This window comes from Durio zibethinus, chromosome 28, assembly GCF_047325235.1.
Source record: "Durio zibethinus cultivar Kanyao isolate XHJ-2024 chromosome 28, ASM4732523v1, whole genome shotgun sequence".
NCBI classification, from domain to species: domain Eukaryota; kingdom Viridiplantae; phylum Streptophyta; class Magnoliopsida; order Malvales; family Malvaceae; genus Durio; species Durio zibethinus.
Window position 1 is genome coordinate 7,448,313 of NC_143189.1, and position 23,003 is coordinate 7,471,315.

Here is a 23,003-nt window from a genome sequence, read left to right on the forward strand (position 1 = left end):
CCTTCATTTCATCCCAACCCTAATTTGTACTTAAAAACTATTTATTTACATTTTAACATTTGATTTAATGATTTATCGTGTTTTCTTCGATTAAAAAACTATATTGGAATCCCCTTAATTTCCCCATTTACAAAAAAAAAAAAAAAAAAGCCTCCCATTTGTTTGATTTTAAATGAAATAACTATAAATCTCTTGAAAAATTATTTTTGAAAGCAAAACAGTACAAACTTTCACAGATCAAGTATCTGGATTAGATCAAACGATTAGGAGGATGATTTTGGAGAGTTTTTAATTATATATTTTTAGATTAAAATTATTTTTATTTATATAATAAAATCTTGAGTTGGGACGTGCCTTAAAAAATTCTATCAAAGATCCAAGTGATGAACAATAGACTCAGGCCTCAGGACCGATATTTTGTCGCTGGATTTTGCTACCATAGCATGTAAATAAAAACTAAAAACTAGTAATTGCTGGGCTTTGTCACAAGAACATAAATATTTTTTTATACAACGGAGATTGCATCGTGAAAGAATTATAAATATTCGATTTAAATTTTAAATTTATTGAAATGTAATTTTAAAGAGATTACATGAATAAAATGAAATTTTAAAAGAATCATATTTTTGAAAAATGCCCCAAACTATCAACATTTCACCATGCACTATATTTAATTAGTTTGGCTTTTCATTTCCCTTTCGCCAAATCATTTGATTTTGTATCCAAGAATTTATACGTGCAAAGCATTCCAATTTCAAGTGTATGTGTTCAGATTTTCAAATACAGAATTGAAGAAAAAATGGACTTTGGTACCGGAAATTGTAGATTTTTGTAAATATGAAAGAAGAGTTTTATTCATTGATTCATAGTTACTTTACATACAACAAAATCTTCAATTACAATGAAAGAATTTGTATCTTGAAATAAATGTATAAGAATTCAAATGTCATAGATTTAATATGGTAATAAAAAAACATAAAGGAACATTTTGACATTACAAAGATGGATCCTTTTAACCCTCTACATTAAGTATCAAACCAAACATTCTAGCGTCTTTGGAAATTGAACGCCTTTATGGACACTGTAAAGATTGCTCCAAAGAGTACAGCGAAACCAAGAATTACAGCTGCAACTACTCCCAGAAAATCATGTTTGAAGTCATAATAATTTCTCAAGAATTGTTCAACTGTCTCTTCGCTGTCGCCATCCAGAAGGGGGGTTTGTATGTCTCCGAATTGTGAAACAACCAATCCATAAAAGGTCCAAGCTACTGGACAAATCCAATAGTACCATCTCCACCATATAGGAATACTCTGCAATTCAACAAGTTGGAAAGCGAGAAGAATGTCAGTCCTCAGGAAGTGTATGCTAAAGATATATATCAAGAACTTGAAAAGAAAAAGTTATGTGAAAGCAGTGCTTACAGGTCGTGGGATGATGAATCCTGAAAAGGCATTCCATAATGCATAGAATGCTGAGGAAACTATGGATGCAATGTGGTAGTTTGGTGTGACAGCCACAGCCATCATGCCATAGAAGGTGAAGTAGAGTAAGGAGAAGAACATAAAGAAGAGATACCAGAAGAACTTAGCAGCAGTCCATTCAAACCCGATCATCGCATATACTATAATGCTATACACAGTAGATTGAATAAAAACGTAAGGTATCTCGATCACAACCTGCAGTTGCAAAAGTGGAAATCAACTATAATGTACTAAAATTTTGTACAACTTTCTCTACATTTTGGACTCTTCAATATGTGGAAGAAAAAAAAAAGAAAAAACTTGCCTGGGCAATGGCATATGGCATGGCAGAATACATGCCAGCAGCTTTTTCTCTATAAAAGACTGTCCTTTCAACCGCCACAACAGGCTGCACAGATGAGGCGTTTTGGAAGCCAAGGAAAAGAACAGCAGCATACATTGAACCCATTGCATTGATCAGATCTTGCCTCCTGTTCCTGTAATTTCACAATGTGACAATTAGATATATGAAGCTGATAAATACCAACATTGAAGCTTGAACCATTGTACTTGAGTTGTAGCTTACGTTTTAGAGCCAAGGTCCCAGAACAGTGTCCCAAACATCAATGCTATAACGGTTGTAAAAAGAAATCTGACGGCAGTATATGGTGGGTTGCGCCAATATGACCAGTGCTGCTTCCATAAGCAAGCTGTACACTGAGTCAAGAATGACTGAGAGTACTGAGTTGGAAAATAGAGTTCCCTTGAACCAGGAGCAGGTTTGCTTAAATCTTCAATAAGAGCTTTATTTCTCCTGAACAAATGAAACATATAAGTAGCAAATTCAAGGTATCTAAGATAGCTAGGCCATGTATAGATCTTATGATGAATTAAAGTGATTAGTTTGAATCAGTTTACACTTTTTGTTGCAATGTTGAATCTGAGTAGCCTATTACCTGTACAGTTCTGAGTTTTTGTAAATATTAGCAAAATCAACACCTAAAGCTAATTCTTGTGCTGTTGTGGTAACTTCCAACATCCAAGTTGCAGGATTGTAGCCATCCTTGATTTTGCTAACTCCTTCAATTCCCTGGAGGAAATGAACATTATAGTATTAGATATATATAGTTCATGTGAACTGAGAAATGAATAAGTTAATTAACTTTTTAATTTGTGATCATTGATTTCATCTCACCTCAAAATACTTAATAAGATGTTTAGAATGGTGTCCTAATGGCCCCACATATATCTCTTGTCCTCCACGCTTCAGAAGGAATAGCTGCAATGGCATGTCTATTTTTGTTACACAATTACATAAAGAACCAACTAAATAGCAGCAAATTTTTTTCAGGTTACTTTTAAAAAATTTTCACCTCATCAAATGCTTCAAATATGTCAATACTTGGCTGATGGATGGTACACACAACTGTTCTTCCGGTGTCCACTGTGTTCCTAACTGTTCTCATAACAATTGCAGCAGCTCTTGCATCAAGCCCTGAAGTTGGCTCATCCATGAAAATAATAGAGGGGTTTGCCACAAGCTCAACTGCAATAGTAAGCCTCTTTCGCTGCTCAGTTGATAAACCATTTACACCAGGTAAACCAACTAGTGCTTGCCTTAATGGATTCAGCTCAACAAGCTCCATGACTTCCTCGATGAACATCTGAAAATATATATTGAAATAAACCAACTTAATCCAGGCCAAAGTGATCATTAGGAAAATGTGTTATTTTGTTGGACTCTGTTGTCAGAAATTCAATCTAGATAAAATGACCTATATACTCCATGGTCAATGCAATAAAAAAGTTTATTTGAAACAAGACAAAAATTGGTAAAAAGAATCCTTTTCATTTTCAACTCAGTTATATATGTCTGTTGACTTTCTTAAATTCATCCTACTCTGTAGGCAATGCAGGGGTAAGTAAAGAGATGTTTTATCACATTCAAAACTTCTCAACTTGAATGTGGAGTTTGAGATAGAATTTTCTATTGGCTTATCTTTGTAAAAACCTCTAACAGGTGCCAAAGTAGAATAAGAGACTTGAAACAGCTTAAGGTTTCATGAATGCCAACCTTTCTGGTTTCAGCATCAACTTCTGTCGGTAGTCGAAGCCAAGCAGAATAGAGCAAGGATTCATACACAGTGACATGAGGAGAGTGAATGTCATTTTGCTCACAGTATCCGGATACTCGAGCAAATGTTTCTTGCCTCTTTGTGAAACCTGAAACTGTGATGTTCCCATCGATATAACCACCAGTTTTTCTGCCAGCAAGCACATCCATCAGAGTGGTTTTACCAGCACCACTAACACCCATTAGAGCCGTGAGAACACCTGGTCTGAAAGCACCACTAACACCCTTCAATAGCACCAATCTATCTTCAGCGACACCTTGCTCTTTCATTTCCTACAAAGTCTCAATTCAATCAAATAAACTCTCATATATCTGGACCTGATTAAACTGAAACAAGATACAATCCAACCACCGGACATAGATGGTATTTGTACATGGAAAGTTACGTTACCAGTGGCATATCAACAGAATAGATAATGTCATCAAATGTGATAGAATGTGGCTCAAATGGAAGAACCATTCCCTTTTTCTTGTTGCCTATGGCCCCAACAGTTGCCTCAGTCATAGATGAGGACTTAGAAGAGATGCTTCTTTGAATGTCATCTTGATTCTCTGCATGTCAATTAGATTTAGCATTATACAAAATGGCTTGTACACAAACACACTGACACAAATATAGATGAGCTATAATACCTGATTTAGTTACATGACTTGAGCTACTTCCATGGTTTGATAACTGAATGCTTCCACCAACTCCAACTCCTTTGGCTTGTTTGATGCTTTCAGGTTCATCAGATATTACAGCCCGAGGCTTCTCAAATGCTGCATATTTATTTGACAAATAGTAAACAATTAGCCCCCCTTCCAAAGATGCATAAGTTTAAGCAGGTAAAGCACTACTCACAGTTTAGATAGGTAAGAGCTAGAGTAAAACAAAAGTTGAACAATAAATTGAATCCAATCAATCCCCCTACTCCGATCCAATACCAGCGTGCATCTTGGAAGAAACCCCTAGACTTCAAAACTTCAATGCCCAGTGATTCTGTTGAGTTCGGAAGAACCTTCAATATGAAAGCAAATATAAAAGATCAGCTGATTGTTAGGAGATAAAAGCAGAATCATAGACATTGCAAATTCAAAATATTACTCGTCTCCACTGGTTCCCAAGGAACTCATTAACCATCATTGCATTTTGTCCATACATCATAGGTGAAATCCAGTAACCCCATATCCACCAACTCTTTATGTCCTCTGTCTCATTAAACAAGGTAAAATGGTTAGAACTGTTTAAAGTTTAATTTTCATTTAAAGTTTGATTCCTGTTCTGTGTCTAAGACTTATCATACCTCGTGACAGGACAAAGCCACCCAATGCAAAAAGTACAAGCAAAGAAAATGTCCCAAAAGTGTTAGCAACAATCATGTTTCTAGCTATAGCTGCAATGCAACGAAACAATCCTGAAGCCATCTGATTAACGAGAACGAGTAAAAGGTATTGTCTAAACAACCTGCGCCAGACAAAATTACTTGCACATCAATTTGGATCAGAGCTAATAAGCAAGCAACCATGTATATAATAATCAAGTTCGCCATGAATTTTTGTTGTCATTTCTTTTTTTCACCTTTCAACATTTGGATCAAATCCAATGACATAGTAGGTAAGAAATACCCATATGGAAACTTCTACAAATGTGATTGGGATCTTGAGTATCCAAGTTGGTAGAGCATATGCCCATGCAGGAAAAAATAGGAAGTCTCTTTGCTTGTAAAAGACGGGAAGCTTAGCAATAGTCATAGAAAGCTCAGCCATCCCATTGAACATGAGCATAGTCAAGCCAAAAAACAAGGCCCCCATATAGATTCCTCCACCTTCAACTGAATCTCGCTTCATCTCAGTCCTCAGAAAGAGTGTCATGGTAATTAATGCCATTATTGTGAGCTTGTAGCAGAAAGGAAAAGAAAAGTTAGTCACAGTCATATGAACCATAATAATTGTGGTACAAGAATTAAATATCATTAGTACGCACTTGCGTAAACTTGAAGATGTAGACGAAAGAGTTTCTCTTCATCAGCAGATATTCCCTTGAGATGCAAGCTTCCAGCAACTCCCGCTTTCCAACACCATATTTTCTAGTTGTTAAAGCAGCTGGGTGGCTCTTCGTTTTTTCAAATGGAGTTCTAAGTTCATTGCCAAGTTTCATTCCCACATGGGATGATTGGTATGCCTCAGCAAATTCATTAGCCGTGATAAACCTGTAAGGTTGATCTCTACGTACCCAATACTGCATTTGATCTTTCCTGGATGTAATCTGCAATGAACAAAGTCGAGTTAAATGTGATAGAAGAGCAACTTTATCCCAATGAAGAAAGGAACAAAACCTCTGTCAAGACTTACTTCTTGCAAGAAGTCAGCCACACCTTTTCTCTCAGGACACCTAAAGCCCATAGATTCAAAAAAGCTCAGCACGTGTTCTCGAGGACCCTGATATACTATTTGGCCATCAGAAAGGAGAATAATGTCATCAAACAAATCATATGTCTCTGGAGCTGGCTGGAGAAGAGAGATGACTGCGGTTCCATTAAGGATGTGAACAATTTGCTTGAGGGAGTTCACAATTTGGAAAGTTGTAGAGCTGTCCAGACCAGTAGATATCTCATCCATAAACAGTGCTTTTGCTGGTCCAACCAGCATTTCACCTAATTGCATTGACATAATTACATTCCACGATATAAAATTTCGTACTTTGGTAATGGACTTAATGGTTTAATTGATTTCATGAATTACCTGTTGTGACACGCTTCCTTTGTCCTCCAGAGATGCCCCTTAACATTTCATCTCCTACCATAGTGTCTGCACATACATCCAGTCCTAAAATCTACAAAATTTATGGCAACGGTATTCAATAAGTGTTTAGTGCTCCTTTAATATCTTTCAGTATACTTCAGCTTTCTCTAACATTACCTTTAGAATATAATCTGTGACTACATTTGCTTCCTGACCTTCGGTTGCTGCAGCCTGCAATTTTAAAAATCACAGTAAATCACGATGAATACAAGATTCTCTATATGGAGATTTCAGTCAAATAAAATTAATCTTAATTTGAATTCCGTTTCTGATTTTCAATCCATTTTATTTCCCATTGTTATGAACGAAAAGACAAATCCAAGTTAATGAATCGGCTTGAGTGCATGGAACATGATTTCAAGCGACATATGGAACTAATTTTACAGGACACCTGAAGCAGAATCCAAAGTGAGATGCCTTCTGCCTTGGGAATAAAAGATGTCCATATTTTACACTACAATGGCTTCTTAATTCTTACCTTCATGAAGACATCAATATCAGGATCAGGTTTAATGTTTGCTTGTTTCTCTCTTCTTGACAACTCTGCTAACATCTCTGTACTCCAAAACAACAAAATTTCATGCTTTGAAGAATAAAAAGAAAGAAAACAGGTAGATTGTTCCAAAAATATATATTATATGTTATGTTCGGAGTTTGGACCAAAAAAAGAAAGTCAAAAGAAAAAATCGAAAGTGTGGAAATCAATCAAACTTACCATAACGCGTTCCAACCCCTTGGCATTTTGCAGAAAAGGCCAAAGTTTCCCTCACAGTCATTTCTCCTATGTGAAGATCATGTTGACTGATATAGGCAGCTGTTCTCTGAGGCACAAACTCATCCATGCCATGCCCATTGTAAGTCACTGTCCCCGAACACTGCAAAAGAATTTCACTTCCAAATTAGAAAAAGGAGAAAAGACAGAACTTAATGCAAAAACAAGAAGCCTGGAACGGAAAGCATTGAAAGAAAAGCGAATTGTCTAGAGGACCTTGAGAGCAGGATCAAGCTTCCCAACTAAAGCCAATAAGAGAGTGGTCTTTCCAGAACTTGGAGGACCCAAAAGCAACGTCATCCTGTAATAAATACATGAAAAGAAAAATCAGTGATGAATTGCAGGGCCTCCCAACTTTATGTTTCAGAGGGAAAAATCCAAATCAGGTGTTGATGAGAATTGAGATCGCCATGTTACCTGCCCGGCTTAACGATGCCACTGGCGTCTTTGAGGATGGTCAGCTTTCTCTTTCTACTAGAAAGAATACCCATATAATTCAACAAGCCCTTTAATCAGAATACAAAGTGAAACGTGAGAAAGAATCCTAAAAAAGAAAATCTGTACAATTTTGAAGTAACGAGTATTTTCCAGGTTGCTACCTCAAATATACCAGTAGTGAAATTAAGAACTGTAGGCAAAGCACTGGTTCCTACGAAAGCTTCAGCTTCAATATTTAGATGTTCGAATCTAACTTCAATTGTGGGAAGATCAATGCCAACCCTGAAAAAAATCCAAAGCAAATGATTATTGTTACGGATAATAAAAGACTAGAATAGAGTTCCTACAATTTTATTTAAAGTGTCCGGACGTGCAGAGAGATTGGGTTCGTAATATTTAAAGTAGTGATGACATTAAAATTGAATACTATAATGAAGAAATTAAAATTGATAACAAAAATTTTAATTTTAATGCAAATGGAAATTGATGGTCGGAATTTTCATTTTACATCAAAATAATCTAACTGTCTAAAATTGGTTTCGCAATATTAAAAACAGTGATGACAGAAAAATAAGGTAACGTGAGATTAAAATTCATAGTGGAAATCTTTTTGAATGCTAATGGGTAAAATTTTCATTTTTACAATATAGCAATCAATTGCACCACCAGTTGCTATTTACATACATCACACAATGCAATTAACCCAAAAAGAAGTAGATTTTTGGTGTGGCGTAATTCAAACGGACCCCAAATCTTTCCCTCCAAAAATATTTCTTTCCATTTCTGTTTTCTTGGTAACCAAACATTAAAATATAACAACTTCATACCTATCTAAGCGTTTCCTGAGCTTCAACAAGAATTTCTCATTGTCTTCCTCTGCAACTTTGACCAACCTCTCAAGCAAAGTCCTCCTTTCTTGCCATCCAAGGTCATAAACATCGATTTCATTGGCACCACCTTGAGAGCTGGTCAGTATTCCTTTCCTGAGACGAGCAACAGTTGGTAGTTTCTCAAGTGCAGCCCACTTTAAAGCTTCTTCATCATCCTCTTCTCGAGATGACCTTGAAAAAACTTCCACACCATTGTTTCTCCATATCGAAGAACTACCTGCTCGTAAACTTCTCCTTAAACTACTACTCGCTTTATAAATATCACCACCCTCCATTACCAAATCAATATCAAAACTTTCACGCTCCCAGAGCTCAAATCAAAGAATCAAAAAAAAAAAAGAAGGGGGTTTCCTGTTAAAAACCTAGAAACTCAAGAATTTGATGAATTGAGGAAAAGAAGAAGTTTGGTTTTGTTTTGTTTTGTTATCAGGCTTTGTCTTTGAACCCGGACAAGAAATGTCAAGAGTTTTGAAACTGTAAGAACAGAAGACAAAACCCACTATGAGGTTATGGAAAAACCTGGTGCAAGAAAAGTAAGGTTATTTGTGCCATATATACAAAGTTTGTTTGCAACAACTCTGGCGGCCTTTTCCATGGTGGCTCGTGGGGATTGAATAATTTATGCAGACAAAATCCATTCCATGCCATCTTTTTTGAAATTGAATGGTAACTTATTTGTAAGATTCTTGTCTCCCACTCTTGCCGTGTCTTATTCCTCAGCAAAATTTGGAGTCAACTTTTTCAATTTGTTTTTTTTTTTTTCTTTTTCACGTGCTAATTAGACTAATCCAATTCAAACTATTTCTAACCCCCTTTTCTCTTCTGTTTTGGTTAATGGCCGGAAAACTTTGTAAAAAAAAAAGTAATGAGTGGAAAATTAATAGTAAAAGTTGATATGTTTTTCTTGTGTTTAGAAGAATCCAAAATCATATATTTTTGCTCTTTAATTTATATATTTTGATTTTGTATTTAATAATTTTTTATATATGAAAGTAAATTGATTATGGTTATAATTTTTTTGTATTTGTAATTTCATTAAAAAAAATTAATGGCAAAAATTTATAAACTTTGTTTTAATAGGGCAAATCATAAAAAACCAACATGATATCTATTATTGATAATAAAACGGATATAGACAGATAAAGTATTCTTTCTCCTAGTTCAAGATTTTTTGTAATGTCTCCTTTTTTTTTTTCTTTTTTTTTTTATAAATTTATATTCATGACCATTACTATGAAGACAAATATTAAGAATTTTTGTTACCCATAATTATTTTAAAAAAATAAGTAAAATTTACGAACAACAAATATATATTAAAATAAGTTTAAACAATAACAATTTTAAAATATATCAAAACTTAAAAAAAAAAAAAAACAATGTTTAAAATTCTAATAAAAATTTATTTATTAAATAAATATAAATACATATAAAATATGAGCACAAAACAAATGATATATTATATTTTCGTCCTCATACAAGAAGCTTATTTTAAAATTAAACTCATTCTTATTTTTATTTTTTAAATTTAATATTTATATTCATTCTTGTTGAGATTAAAAAAAAAAAAAAAAACTGAATATTTTCCATGAAATTTGTATAAAATTACATCTCTATTATTAGACAATATATTTTTATCGGGAGATCTTTTTGTTATGTCTAGATGTTTAGGTTACATAGTTGCTGACCTATGACATACATTAATTTAAAAAAAATTATACTAACTTCTAGGTAATTTTAAGGAATCGGATTAAAAGCATCAGAGAATTTTATGGTGAAAAAGGATCAAATCTATGCACGTTTTGGTGGAAAATAGAAGAAAATTCTTGACTTTTTGGACAACTTGAAAACGTAGAAGAAAAAAAAAAAGGATAAAAAATTCTTTTAGAAGTAACTTTTCAAACCGATAGAAAATTACTTTAGATCAGACATGCCGTTATCTAGGTTTTTTTTTTTTTTTTTCTTCTATGATTTTTCGCTGTATCTTGCTTTTTAGTAAGTACATCACATCACAAAGTTGTAAGGTTGAATGTTCAAATGTGACAATTGTTTTTTTTTTTTTTCTCAGTTTCTTGGTTATTAATTATATATCACATAACATAATTCATCTTAAAATTAGTTTAAATCCAAATCTTAATATAAGTAGAGAGAGATTTATGGAACGACATAGAATTTCAATTATCTCATAAAAACATCTTTAAAATATGACGTTTAATAAATTTATGATTTAAATTTTAATTTATATTTTTTATTCTTATGCTGCAATTTTTTTTATATCAAAAAATCTTTAGAGGTTAAAATAATCCAAAATTTGTTATATTTTGAATGAGTTCTAGTCGATTTGATCATCTAGAAACAACATCCGAGTTTGAAATAGAACTAAACTGATAAAGTTGAAAATAAAATTCTTTTCCAAAATTTGACAATGAATTGATATTTAACTTATCATAAAAGTCAACCCCACATGTAATAATAACGTGAAAAATTAGCAGACTAGAAAACTGAATATTAAGCAAGAAATATTTTTCAAATCTTATAAAAGTAAATGTAACACCTTTAAGATTAGGCGATAAATGTGACATCTTTCGATCAACATAAGCGTCTACTTGAATACAAATCATATGATTAGGATTTATTTAAGTATAATAAAACGTAAAAGGCACAATCATGAGTGAGAAGAAATCATTATGCAACCAATTCTGGATTTATTAAATATAGTATATATATATATATAATTAAAATTAACTGTATAATTGACTATAATCCTCTTTATTTTCTCAATATTATTATGACAAATGCAATTAATTCTTAGTTAAATAAAAAGAAAAAAATGAGTATGGTCAAGTAATTAAGATTAACTGTTTGTTTCATAGGCATTTTAAGATTCCGACTTCAGAATTGGAATTTGAATCCTAAGTTACATTTTAGAATTTTTGGTATACATATTTCTTTATAAGAAAAGTCATAGCATGAGATAAAAAGAAAAAAATTATAGGTATTAGTGTAAACTTGTTGAAGTTACCTCTTAAACATGGCGGGGGCTCATGAGGTTCATGTTCTGATGTGGAGTCCAATCTCATTTATTGTTAACCAATCAAAGGTGTTTTACCGCAAAAGTTCTATTTTTAATGATATGCGAGGGTTGTTTTTAAAGTGGCGTGAAAAAAAATAGGGGCGATGAATAGAGCAAAAAGAAACCTGAAAAAGAAAAAGAGAAAATAGAAAAAAAGAGATGAGAAAGCTACTACTTTATCAAAAGGTTGAATGGATATTGATTCATAGTTTGATTGAATTAAAATTTTGTCAATACATTAACAATTCAGTATTTTACATTTTAAACGATAAAAATCAAAGTTGAAGTTTTCTAAAAATAAATTTAGAGTGTATTTGTTGAGTCACTTATTTAATAAAATTTCTCTAATTATTTTTCTAATTGTTGTTTAGCTCTAGTTTTAACTAGAAAAAAATTTTATATGCCTAATATTTGATAGTAAAGATTTTTTTTGTGATTCTTGATTTTTCCTTTTACACTAGAGAATTTTTCACAAAAATTTTAGTGTGCTTTATCTTTGTTGCGTTTTTTATTATTAATTGTTGTCTATTCGCTGTGAGTTTTATTACAATATATTGTTTTTGTGTTATTATATTTGTCACTTTAGACCCAATGATTGGTGTTAGAGTTATGGTTATTTTAAAACATCAATATAGTAGCAACCCTATATATAAGTAAATTTTATTTGCAATTACAGAGGGTGACATAAGTTTCATAATAAAATTAACAGTATCAAATTATTTAATTGGAATCTAATGATGGAATATCATTTATATTGCAAATAAATTGCATGAGCCAGTATTAAATGATTTGACTAAAGCAACAGATATGAAAGATGAAAACTGTAAGAAACTAGGTAGAAATATACTAGCCATAATTAGAAAATGAGTTAATATCAGTGTATTCTATAATGTAGTACAGAAGACAAATACTTATATTGTTTGAAAAAAATTAACAGCATTGTATAAGAGGAAGACAGGCATGAATAAATTTATGTTTGTTAAAAAGTTTACATCTTTACAATATAATAATGGATGATTAATTACAGAACACTTGCGTGATTATCAAGATATATTCAATTGGATGAATACTATAGTGCTTAAAATAGATGATGAAATGAAGGCATTTTTTCTTTTTTGGTTCATTGTAAAATAGCTAGAATATTCTAGTTGTGACTATTCTTGATTCAGCTTCTAACTATTAGATGACAGTGGAGATGGTAAAGAATAATATGCTTAATGAAGAAATAAAGGAAAAAAGAGTTAGACTCTAAGAATTAAGCTTTTGTCACAGAAAAGAATTGAGGCAAAAACATCGATAAATGTCATAATTCAAAAGGTCGTAGCAAGTTTAGACATAGATCCAAGTTCAAAGATAAGTAAAGTGCTACCACTATGGTAAACTCAATAACATAAAACAAATTGCAAAATCTTAAAGCAAGAGCAAAAAGATAAGAAAGGAAAAAGTTCAAATGATGATATATATTGTAGCAGTGAATTCAAATAGTGATTCAATTACTTTGATTTGTATACATGTGACTATAATCATGTTGGTCATTTAGACATTGAGTGGATAGTTAACATAAAAACGGCATATCATTGTGTTTCCAAGAAAGAGTTGTTTACAACTTACAAAATATGAGACTTTGGTTTTACCAATATGAAAAATAAGAGTATGTCATAAATTATTGGGGTTGGTGATATTATTTTACAACCTAATAAGGTCACATGTTGACTTTAAAGGATATCAGACACATTCCAAATATGAGAATGAATTTGCTTGAAATTAATGTCCTTCATAAGGAATGATATGAAAGTCAATTACAAAATGGACAGTAAAAGCTTTTCAAAATATCTATATGATAGTTGTAAGAGAAAAACAATGTTGCACAAATGTAATTGAATGACAATAAGATAAATACCGTTAAAGATTATGTTTCAGCAAATTTACAGCACAAAAGGCTGGCACATATATATGATAAGGGATTACAGATTTTGATGAGGTAGTCTTTTATTTCCTTGACCAAAGATATGTCTTTTCCTTTATGTGAACAATGTTTATATGGCATGTATCGTAGAATTTCTTTTTGTAAGCGTTCTCAAAGGGAAAAAAACATATTAAAATTGATTCATTTGGATGTATGTAGTACCATTGAAGTTGAGTCATTGGATGATAGTAAGTATTTTGTTACTTTTATTGATGATGTTTCACGTAAAACTTAAAATGTATATATTAAAAAATAAAAGTTAGATACTATAACATTTTCAAAAATTTTATGCTAGGATGGAAAGAATGACAAGGTTGCCCTTAAAGTGTATTCAGACTAATAATTATGGGGAATACATATCCAAAGACTTTAAAGAATATTATTTATAATGGGATCAAGTATAAGATGACAAAACCTGAAACATCATAGCATAATGGTGTAGCTGAAATGATGAACCGCATCATTATGAAAAAAGTCAGATGAATGCTGAGTATGATAAAATTACCAAAGCCATTCTGAGGTAAAGCAATTAACACATCTTATTATTTAATTAATAGATGACTATCAATTCCTTTAGGCTTTGACATTCTAGAAAGAGTATGGATGCGAAAAGATGCATCATACTCTCACTTAAAAGTTTTTGGGTGTAAAGTGTCGAAATAACAAAGGTCAAAGCTTGACAGTAAAATCATACAGCGCGTGTTTGTCAAACATACTGACAAAAAATTTGGCTATAGATTATGGGATCCTATAAAGAAAAAGATAGTAAAAAGTAGAGATGTATTCTTCTATGAAAAAGAAACCATAGCAAACTTTGAAAAGAGTGAGAAAACTACATGAGTTACGGTTAAGTGTGATGATACAACATTAATAGGGGTTTCACCTAAAGAGCCATAGATGGTGAAAATGAACAAGAGATATAACTTGAGGATACAAATGAGCCAATCACAGTTTATGATGAGCTAGATACAATGGGTTTTGAGTAAGGGTTATTTCCTTCAAAGAGTGTTGAATAGGGTAAGCAATCCTTTTCGTCAGAGAATGTTGAATAGGGGAACTACCTTTGGCATCAAGTAGTGTAAAGTCTCAACTTAGAAGATCTAGTAAAAAGCATCGACCATTCATTAAGTATCCAAGTTTAGATTTTATTTTAGTTACTAGTGAGGAAGAGCTAGAAAACTTCCAAGATGTGTAAACTACTTCAGATAAATAGCATTGGTTAAAAGTAATAAAAGAAAAAATTGAGTTATTGCAAAAAAAACATATATGATCTTGTTAATCATCTGAATGAGACTACTAGTGATGGCTCTCCTTTTAATGGGGCTAAAGGGGAGATTGTTATGATGTGGAATCAAACCACATTCATTGTTTACCAATTAAAGGCCACGGGACTTTGTTTCTTTTTAACCTAAGAGCCCTATTTTTAATTAGATGTGAAGGCTACTTTTAAAGTGACATGAAAAAAGAGCAACATTGAATAGCAAAAAAAAGAAACCAAAAAAAGAAAAAGAGAAAAATGAAAAGGAGAATGGAGAGTGCTAGTTTATCAAGAGATTGAATGAAGGTTGATCTATGATCTGATTGATCTAAAATTTTATCAACACGTTCATGACTCAGCATTTTACATTCTAAATAGTGAAGATTGAAGTTTAAGCTCTCTATAAACAAATCTATAGTATATTTATTGAGTAATTTATTTAGCGTGATTTCTCCAATTATCTAATTAATTATTGTTTAGCTCTAATTTTAACTAGAGAATAACTTTGCATGCACATTATTTGATAGTTAAAATTTTTTAATAGTCTGTGATTTTTTTTTCTACATTGAGAGTTTTTCATGTAATTTTTGACATGCTTTTATCTTTCTTGCATTATTAATTATTGATTATTATTTGTTTGTTGTGAGCATATTGTGATATATTATTTTTGCATTATTACATTTATCGCTTTAGGTCCAATAGTTTCATGGGGGCTAAAGCTATTAAGACAAAACAAATTATGAAGCTATATGTATTTTTAATAAAATTAAAAAAATTTTATCAATTCAGCTTTTGTGTTTTTGAAACTATAATTGATTGCAGAGAGAAAGTTTTTAGTAATCAATATTTGGAATATTTGTTTGTATAATTGAATAAAAAATTTGTTGAATGGTAACTTAATTATGTATTTTAAAAAAATGTGATCAAAAGTATTACTAACTAAGTTATTGTACAACGTTTTCAAAATATAAAATCATATTAATAACAATAATAAAATTTTTAACAATTATAATTGGATACGGAAGTTTTATTTTTTAGTATTATTATGTTATTATTGTTGTTTTTTTTATAATTTAATATATTTAAACTAAGTTCCCACTAAATAAAAATTCTAGCTCCACTAATACTCTTAAAAAAATTGCATGAATCAATTAAATTGAATTTAAAAAAATATTACTTTTCATTATGTATAAATATCCAAAAGTCATCAGTAAATTTAAAATTATTGTTATTATTTGTAAAATATATATTGCATTTCACTTCTCATAATTAATTTTTAACTCCGAATACAAAGGTTTCATATTTATAAAGTCCGCATAGAGCTGCCAGCCATATCCCCTTAATTCTAGCTTGTTAGATAGAAAAGTGAATTGGGCACTTAATCATATAAGCAAAATGGTTTTTAGCGACAGAAATATGGTTGCAAAACATTATTTTATTGTTGCTAAATATTTTACAATGACTTTCTGTTATATCAATGATGGTGATAAAAGGTTAACGTAACAAATTATATGTTGACAGAGAGTCTTATTTATCTTTCTAATGAATATGTTTTAATATAATAGTAAAAAAATAATTATGGAACTATTATTTTAAGTTATAATTCTCTCTTATTTTTATGCAAAATTTGATTAAAAGACTATATTGACACTATTTTAAAAGGTTTGAAACTATTATGAAATAATTTAAATATTAAGAATCAAACTGAAACTTAAATAAAAGGTTTAGAACTATAAATGCAATTTACCCTTACTTATGTTGATAAAAAGTTAACACAATAAATTCTATTATCGTTTTGAAAAAAAATATATTGCAACAACTTTTAGATTGTTGTTATATGAATTATGCTTTTACAATGATTAGGTATCATTGTCTAAATTTTATTTTAATTACCATATATTTTGATTGTAAAAATTTTTTGTAACAATATTATTTGGTTGCTTAATAACACTATGCAACTTTATTTGGTTGCAAATCATTATTGACACCAAGTTTTTGTCGTTGTAATGTTTTATATTTAACAGCAACTATAGTAGTAGCAAATATGTTTACACAACAAATTTTTTTGTTGCAAAATATTTTCTTGTTTATTTATTTTAAACAACAAATATTTTTAAAAAAATTTAATTAAGAAATAAGTTTAATAATCGTGGCAAATATTATAAAATTTTGCAATAATTTTTTTGCCATAACAAATATGATAAAATATTGGTAACAAATTTTATCTCATAAAATATTAAAAAGAATTAATTAAGTAATAACATTGAAAATTTTTTCTTACAAAAATTTTATTTATTTTAGATAACCATTATTATTGTTGCAAAAAATTCATAGTTTCACTATTTTGTATTTGCGATAATAAATACAATAAAAAAATTAATTAGCCAACCATTGTGAAAATTTGTTACAAATATAATAAGATTTCATAATGAAATTTTTGTCGATGTATAAAATATTTTAAAAAATTAATTAAGAAATAATTTTAAAAAATCATAGTAAATATTATAAAATTTCGCATTGCTTGTTTGCCATAACAAATATGATAATATATTTATAATGATTTTTTGTTGCATAGAAATTAGAAAATTTAATTAAGTAATGATATTGAAAATTCATTTCAAATTTAACAAGATTTGGCAATGTGAAATTCGTTAAGTGATAATTTTTTAGGTGAAATTTGCAGAGTTATTTATTAAAAATATTTAATAAAAATGTTAATAAAAAATTCAAATCGATTGATTGATAGAATTGAATGAGAATATCAATAATATATATAAAAAAATATTGAAAATGTTCTTTACAATTTAAATTTGATTAATATTTGTTCAAATGTAAAAATTTCGTTAAAATTTTTAGTAAAAAAATATCAAAAATATATAAATTTTTTTTAAAATTTTTTTAAAATTTATACATTTGATTTATGTAATAAAATTTTTTAATCTATTAATTTATTTTTTATTTTAATTTTTTTAATCATTTAATAAAATATTTCACAAATATCACCTAAAAAATTTCATCTAAATATTTTTCGATAGTTCTTACCTATCCTACATTTATATATATTTTTTCTTTTTCAAGATTGTAGTTGAAAACCTGAAAAATAAAGATCCCAAACTCTCTGTTCGTCTAGAAATGAAAGATCAACACCATGTGATGATTGATACATAGCTTCTCCAATCCATGACCACTTTTAAGTGAAGAAAAAAACAATAGGCCACAAGATTTTCTATATAGAAATTTGGTCAAATGTCACACAAGAAAAACATTGAATTGCAATTTTAGGTTTGAGTTCTCAGTCTAAAGTCTGCTTCCTAAATTTCATGCTTCCTCGATTCTCCCTACCACTGCCAAGAACACACTGTTACGCCTGTTTTTCGCAGCCCGAATTGTCAATATTCAATACTTTACTTAAAGTTTCGATTCCATTTTTAAATTAACTAATTTTCTTTATTTTTTAATAAAATTATATGTTTTATTTTATGAATTACATGTATCAGTAAAAATTACAGTCGTTAAAACAAGCTTTTTTAACATAAATTAAGTAAAAAATAAAAACAAATTAATCAAATTAATAATATTTAATTGAACAACATCCATATTTAATGAAACTTGAACATGACACTTCAAGATTCAAAAGCCTCCTTTTGTAAATGAGAGACATACTTAAAGAGGGGAAAAAAGAGAATTTGAAGGAAAATTTGAAGCTCACAAAATTAGTTAGCTCGAAGTAAAAGTAGAAAAGAGCAGAAATTGAATTACATTCACTGCATTGGAGAAACCAAGCATGTTATTGATAACAATTGCATTCACCGGCAGACAACTATGATAATGACATAATAGGTCTCATAATAATAGTTGTCAATATGTATAGATATGTAGATTCATCATTAGACATAAAATTTGAGAGTTGTTATCAATTTTTTTTGTTGAGATATTATTACTCACTTGATAAAATTTATCGTATTTAAAAAAGAGTTTTAAGATTGATTTAAATATCTTTAAATAGTAAATTTTGATTCACAAAATCATATTTTAAGTTTGAAAATACGATTACGTATGAAAAAAATTATAGCACCTTCATAATACCCATTCAAATAATGATACTAGTTTGATTTTAACTTAACCAAGCATTAAAACATTTTGATAATTAGCCAAATAATTTAATTATCAGAACTTGATCTTAAAATTACTCTAATAGCTTGATAGTAATTCAAGATAATTTTTTTACCTCAAAATTATTAATGAAGATTAGTATTCTACTCTGAAAAGATTTCGTCATCAAATTCATTTAAATTTTATTTTAAAAAATCAATAAAATCTTTCAATAATTTAATAAAACTTATTTTGATATAGATCTTTTAATAGTTAAATGATATTTTATTGTAAAATTATATATGAAATTTATTTTAAGAAAATCTATTAAACCATTCAATAATTTGATAAGATTTAATTCAAGATTTAAATTCTTTAATAATTTAGTATGATTAAAAAATAATTTTTATATAAAAATTAGGTTATAAAATTCTCTAATAATTTAGTAAAATTCATAAAAAAATTTTAAACTCATAAAGATTCTCTAATAATTTGATAGAACTCATAAATTTATTTTAAAAAAAAATTTATTATTATCATCTTATATATTTTAAAACATCTCTGATCCAAATAAATAATAAATAAAAAGGTAAGATAAAAAGTCATACTAATTGTTGGGTCAAGTCAAAGTTGAAGTCGAAAAAATTGAACATGAAATGGGTCCAAGTTAACTCTTAATCCAAGTCTGGAATAAGGCCTTGATGATTTGGATTCACAAATGAGCCCAAGATTATTCTTGGTGGCACACGAGCTGGAGTAATTGGGCTGACCACCGGGCTGGGTGCCTGATGCAAGCTACTGCATACGGCCGAAGTGGGTCAAATACACCTGGACTAAAGACTGAGCCATTGTCATGAACACACAGGGCAAAAAGACCATAGAGAAGGGCCTAATTCCCAGCTCGGCAAGAAGTGCAGCCTCGGATGACACAACCTTATCACCCTTCTTGATAAGCTCCACAGGAGTGATAATTTGAACAATACCCTTTGGAAGTTAAAAATTTAAATAAATTGTTCAAGTTTTTAAATTAAAATAAAAATATATCATATTTAATAAGTTAAGATAATTTTATATTTAAAATAATCTCAATGATATTTGAACATAAAATTTTTTCGTCAAAAAGATAAATCTTAACCATTAAACCGATTGCCTGTTCATAATTTCAACAATACCCTTGTTAATCTAGGTTGGAATATTAAGCACCTGGAAGAAAGAGGTCTGTGAAGGATCAAACCCGGTGTTGCCGGGTGGAACAACCAGATCAATGGGCACAATCAGATCAGCACGTGCAGGAGCTGCAACCTTGTACTTGGCAACTTCCTCACTCTTTTCCTTCAAGTCCTTTGTAAAGATTAAACCCACATTTCCCTGAAGCAAAGGGTTAAGATTAAGGAAGCCTGGTTCCCGGTCTTCTCAGCATGCATCCTAATCGACCTTTTCATCATAGTATTTTTACCCATGAGAACAACTGAGGCACCTCGGAGACCTTTGCGAATATTCTGGAGCTGGTTCGAACCCACGTTGTTGGCTGCGGCGATTAAGATCCGGGTATACTTGTCTCAGAGCTGGCACAGTTTCGCGTCGAACATGATTTTCTTGTCTGCCTTGGAGGGTTTCACTGCCATTTCGCGAAAGAGTTAGTATTAAAGATAAAAAGTTGTACAGAGGGCAAAATCGAGGGCCAAGACGATGCCTGATGCTTAGCCAAGGCGGACAGCCAGACGACGCCGTCTCTTTAACCTCTGCTTCTATTTGCGAGTGGTTGAGAGCGAAAAAAAAACCTAGAGGGCTTTGGCTGCTTTTTTTTGTTTTTTTTTGTTAATTGCTTCTGAATTCTTTTATCTACGTTGGCTGTTGGAAGCTCTATGTGAGTTCGGTTCGAAGTATGGGTTTTCTGGGTTTTGGTTTCCTTGCTATTCTATATTGTTTGTGAACTTGGTTCTGGGTTGATGTGTGGGAAATTTCAGGTTTAAACGAAGTGAGGCAGGTGATGGTGGTTTCGGGACTAGATTGTGGGCATTTGGGATTTTCTATGAATTCTTGTTTCTAGGAATTGAATTTTTGCTGGATTGACTCGGGTGCGAACTGGGGACTGATTTTGGATTTGGGTTTGTGCAATTTCTAGCTTCTGGAATTGTATTTGATGAATGTTTCTTGGCTCTATTTGGATTCTGTGTACGTATTAAACTGCTATTTCTGGAAATTGGCTCAAATTTTGGATTTTTTTTGTTCTGCCTGGATTGCCTTCTTGCTTGTTGTTGCTTCTTTGCTTGATGCCTTATTTGTGACTTTCTGTTTTTGCTTTATTTTTAGCCAATTGTGTTAGCTCTCGGTTCTTGCAGCCGATCGGTGTCTGATTAAGGCTCACGGTTTGCTGGGATTCCTGTTTGACACTTCTGGGTTACTGACTAATTCTGGAACTGGCTTCCTTGACCGAGAATTCCTTGACTTTGCTCCAGACCGCTTGGTGTTCTGGAAATTGATTGGAAGCTGTTGATTGCTCTGTGTTGTGGCGATTGCTTCGTGGTTGATGTTGGGTTAACGGGAGAGGAGACAAAAGAGGTTTGATGGTGTTCTGTTTTGACGATGATGGTGATTGGGTGCCAGATGTGGGGGTTTAGTGTATGCCAGTAATTTGGCTGATGGATGGCCTCCCCTATTTTTTTTTGTGTGCTCGTAAGGGATTTAATCCCTTTGAATACGGGAAATCAATCAACCAATCTGAACGTGATTTGACTTAATTTATATGATTTTAATGTTAATTAATTTTGAAATTAAATTTTAAAATTTTTTAAAGACATTTAACTCGTAAAATTTTAAATTTAAAAAAATATATATGATCTTTTTAGAAAGTGTGATATTTGCAGGTTTTTTTTTAAGTATAATTCATTCATTTGATTAAAAATTTTTTTTATATATTAATATTTAAATAATTATCACAATCTTTTTAATATATATGATGATAATTTTTTATTAATTTTTATTAATAATAAATATTCAAATGAAAAATAATGTTTTTAACAATAAAAAATAAATAAATAGTTTATTTGATTATTTTTTTAAAAGAAATTATTTAAGTTATTTTTATCTAAAAATATTTTAAATAAATATCATTTAAAAAATATGAGAGAATTATTTAAAGTGTTTTGGTTCAAAAATATTTTAAATAGTTTTTAATGTTTTTTAAAAGAGATTATTTTTAAAAATATCTTAAATAATTTTTTTTAAATATAAGGAGATTATTTGAAGTGTTTTTTATTTAAAAAATCTTAAATAATTTTTTTAAAAATATATCAGGAGATTATTTAAGATATTTTTGATTTAAAAATATCTTAATAAAAAATGTTTTAAATAATCCTTTAAAAATTTTAAAGGACATTATTTAAAGCATTTTTTATAAATGTTTTTTATAAAAAAAATATTTTAAATAATACATTTTAATTTTTTTGATCGTATTATTTAAAGTATTTTTTATTAAAAACATTTTAAATAATTTTTTTATTACTTATAAAATTTAAAAAATAAAACATAAAAAATTTAGAATAGCTTAATCGGTTAGAGCATATGATTATTAATCATAAAAATGTAAAGTTCAACCTTTTTCTTTTAGCGCTTTAAAATTGTGGTAAGAGGATTGTTTATGACGTTTTTGACTAAAAGTGTTTTAAATAATCTCTTTCATTACTTATAAGATTTAAAAGATAAAATATATAAAAAAATTAGAGTAATTTAGTTTGTTAGAGTGTATGGTTATTAATCTTAAGTTTATAAGTTTGATTTTTTTTAGGATTACTTATAAGATTTTTTTTGGATTATTTAAGATGTTTTTTGTTAGAAAATGCCTTAAATAATATTGATCAATTTTTTTAGGAGATTATTTAAGATATTTATATAGGGTATTATTTAATGTGTTTTTAGCCAGAAAACACCTTAAATAATAATAAAAAAATAAACAGAATTATTTAAGGCATTTTTATCAGAAAATGACTTAAATGATCTTTTAAAAAAATTAAACAAAATTATTTAAGGCATTTTTTATGTGAAAACGTCATTAATTGTAATATAAAAAAAAATTTTAGTAGTAAAAATCTACAATTGATTTGCAGTTGCTTTCAAACATGTTTTTTAAAATAGTA

General features: G+C 29.9%; 1 protein-coding gene and 1 pseudogene across 1 annotated transcript; both read right to left on the reverse strand.

Moving 5' to 3' along the window:
- Positions 1 to 930: 930 nt before the first annotated feature.
- On the reverse strand, positions 931 to 9,007 carry LOC111284047 (pleiotropic drug resistance protein 1-like). The gene is made up of 24 exons (XM_089756990.1): positions 8,419 to 9,007; positions 7,753 to 7,873; positions 7,571 to 7,659; positions 7,370 to 7,454; positions 7,097 to 7,256; positions 6,860 to 6,936; positions 6,499 to 6,552; positions 6,322 to 6,412; positions 5,932 to 6,233; positions 5,564 to 5,845; positions 5,159 to 5,475; positions 4,884 to 5,044; positions 4,685 to 4,788; positions 4,442 to 4,598; positions 4,231 to 4,359; positions 3,989 to 4,149; positions 3,538 to 3,870; positions 2,837 to 3,127; positions 2,659 to 2,742; positions 2,420 to 2,553; positions 2,050 to 2,277; positions 1,789 to 1,960; positions 1,425 to 1,679; positions 931 to 1,313 (listed from the first exon to the last, which is right to left on the reverse strand). Exons 1-24 carry the CDS (start codon positions 8,754 to 8,756, stop codon positions 1,047 to 1,049), a joined length of 4,392 nt encoding a protein of 1,463 aa, XP_089613116.1. The 5' UTR covers positions 8,757 to 9,007; the 3' UTR covers positions 931 to 1,046.
- Positions 9,008 to 19,457: 10,450 nt separating this feature from the next.
- On the reverse strand, positions 19,458 to 20,628 carry LOC111284048 (large ribosomal subunit protein uL10-like; annotated as a pseudogene).
- Between the last annotated feature and the right edge of the window lie 2,375 nt (positions 20,629 to 23,003).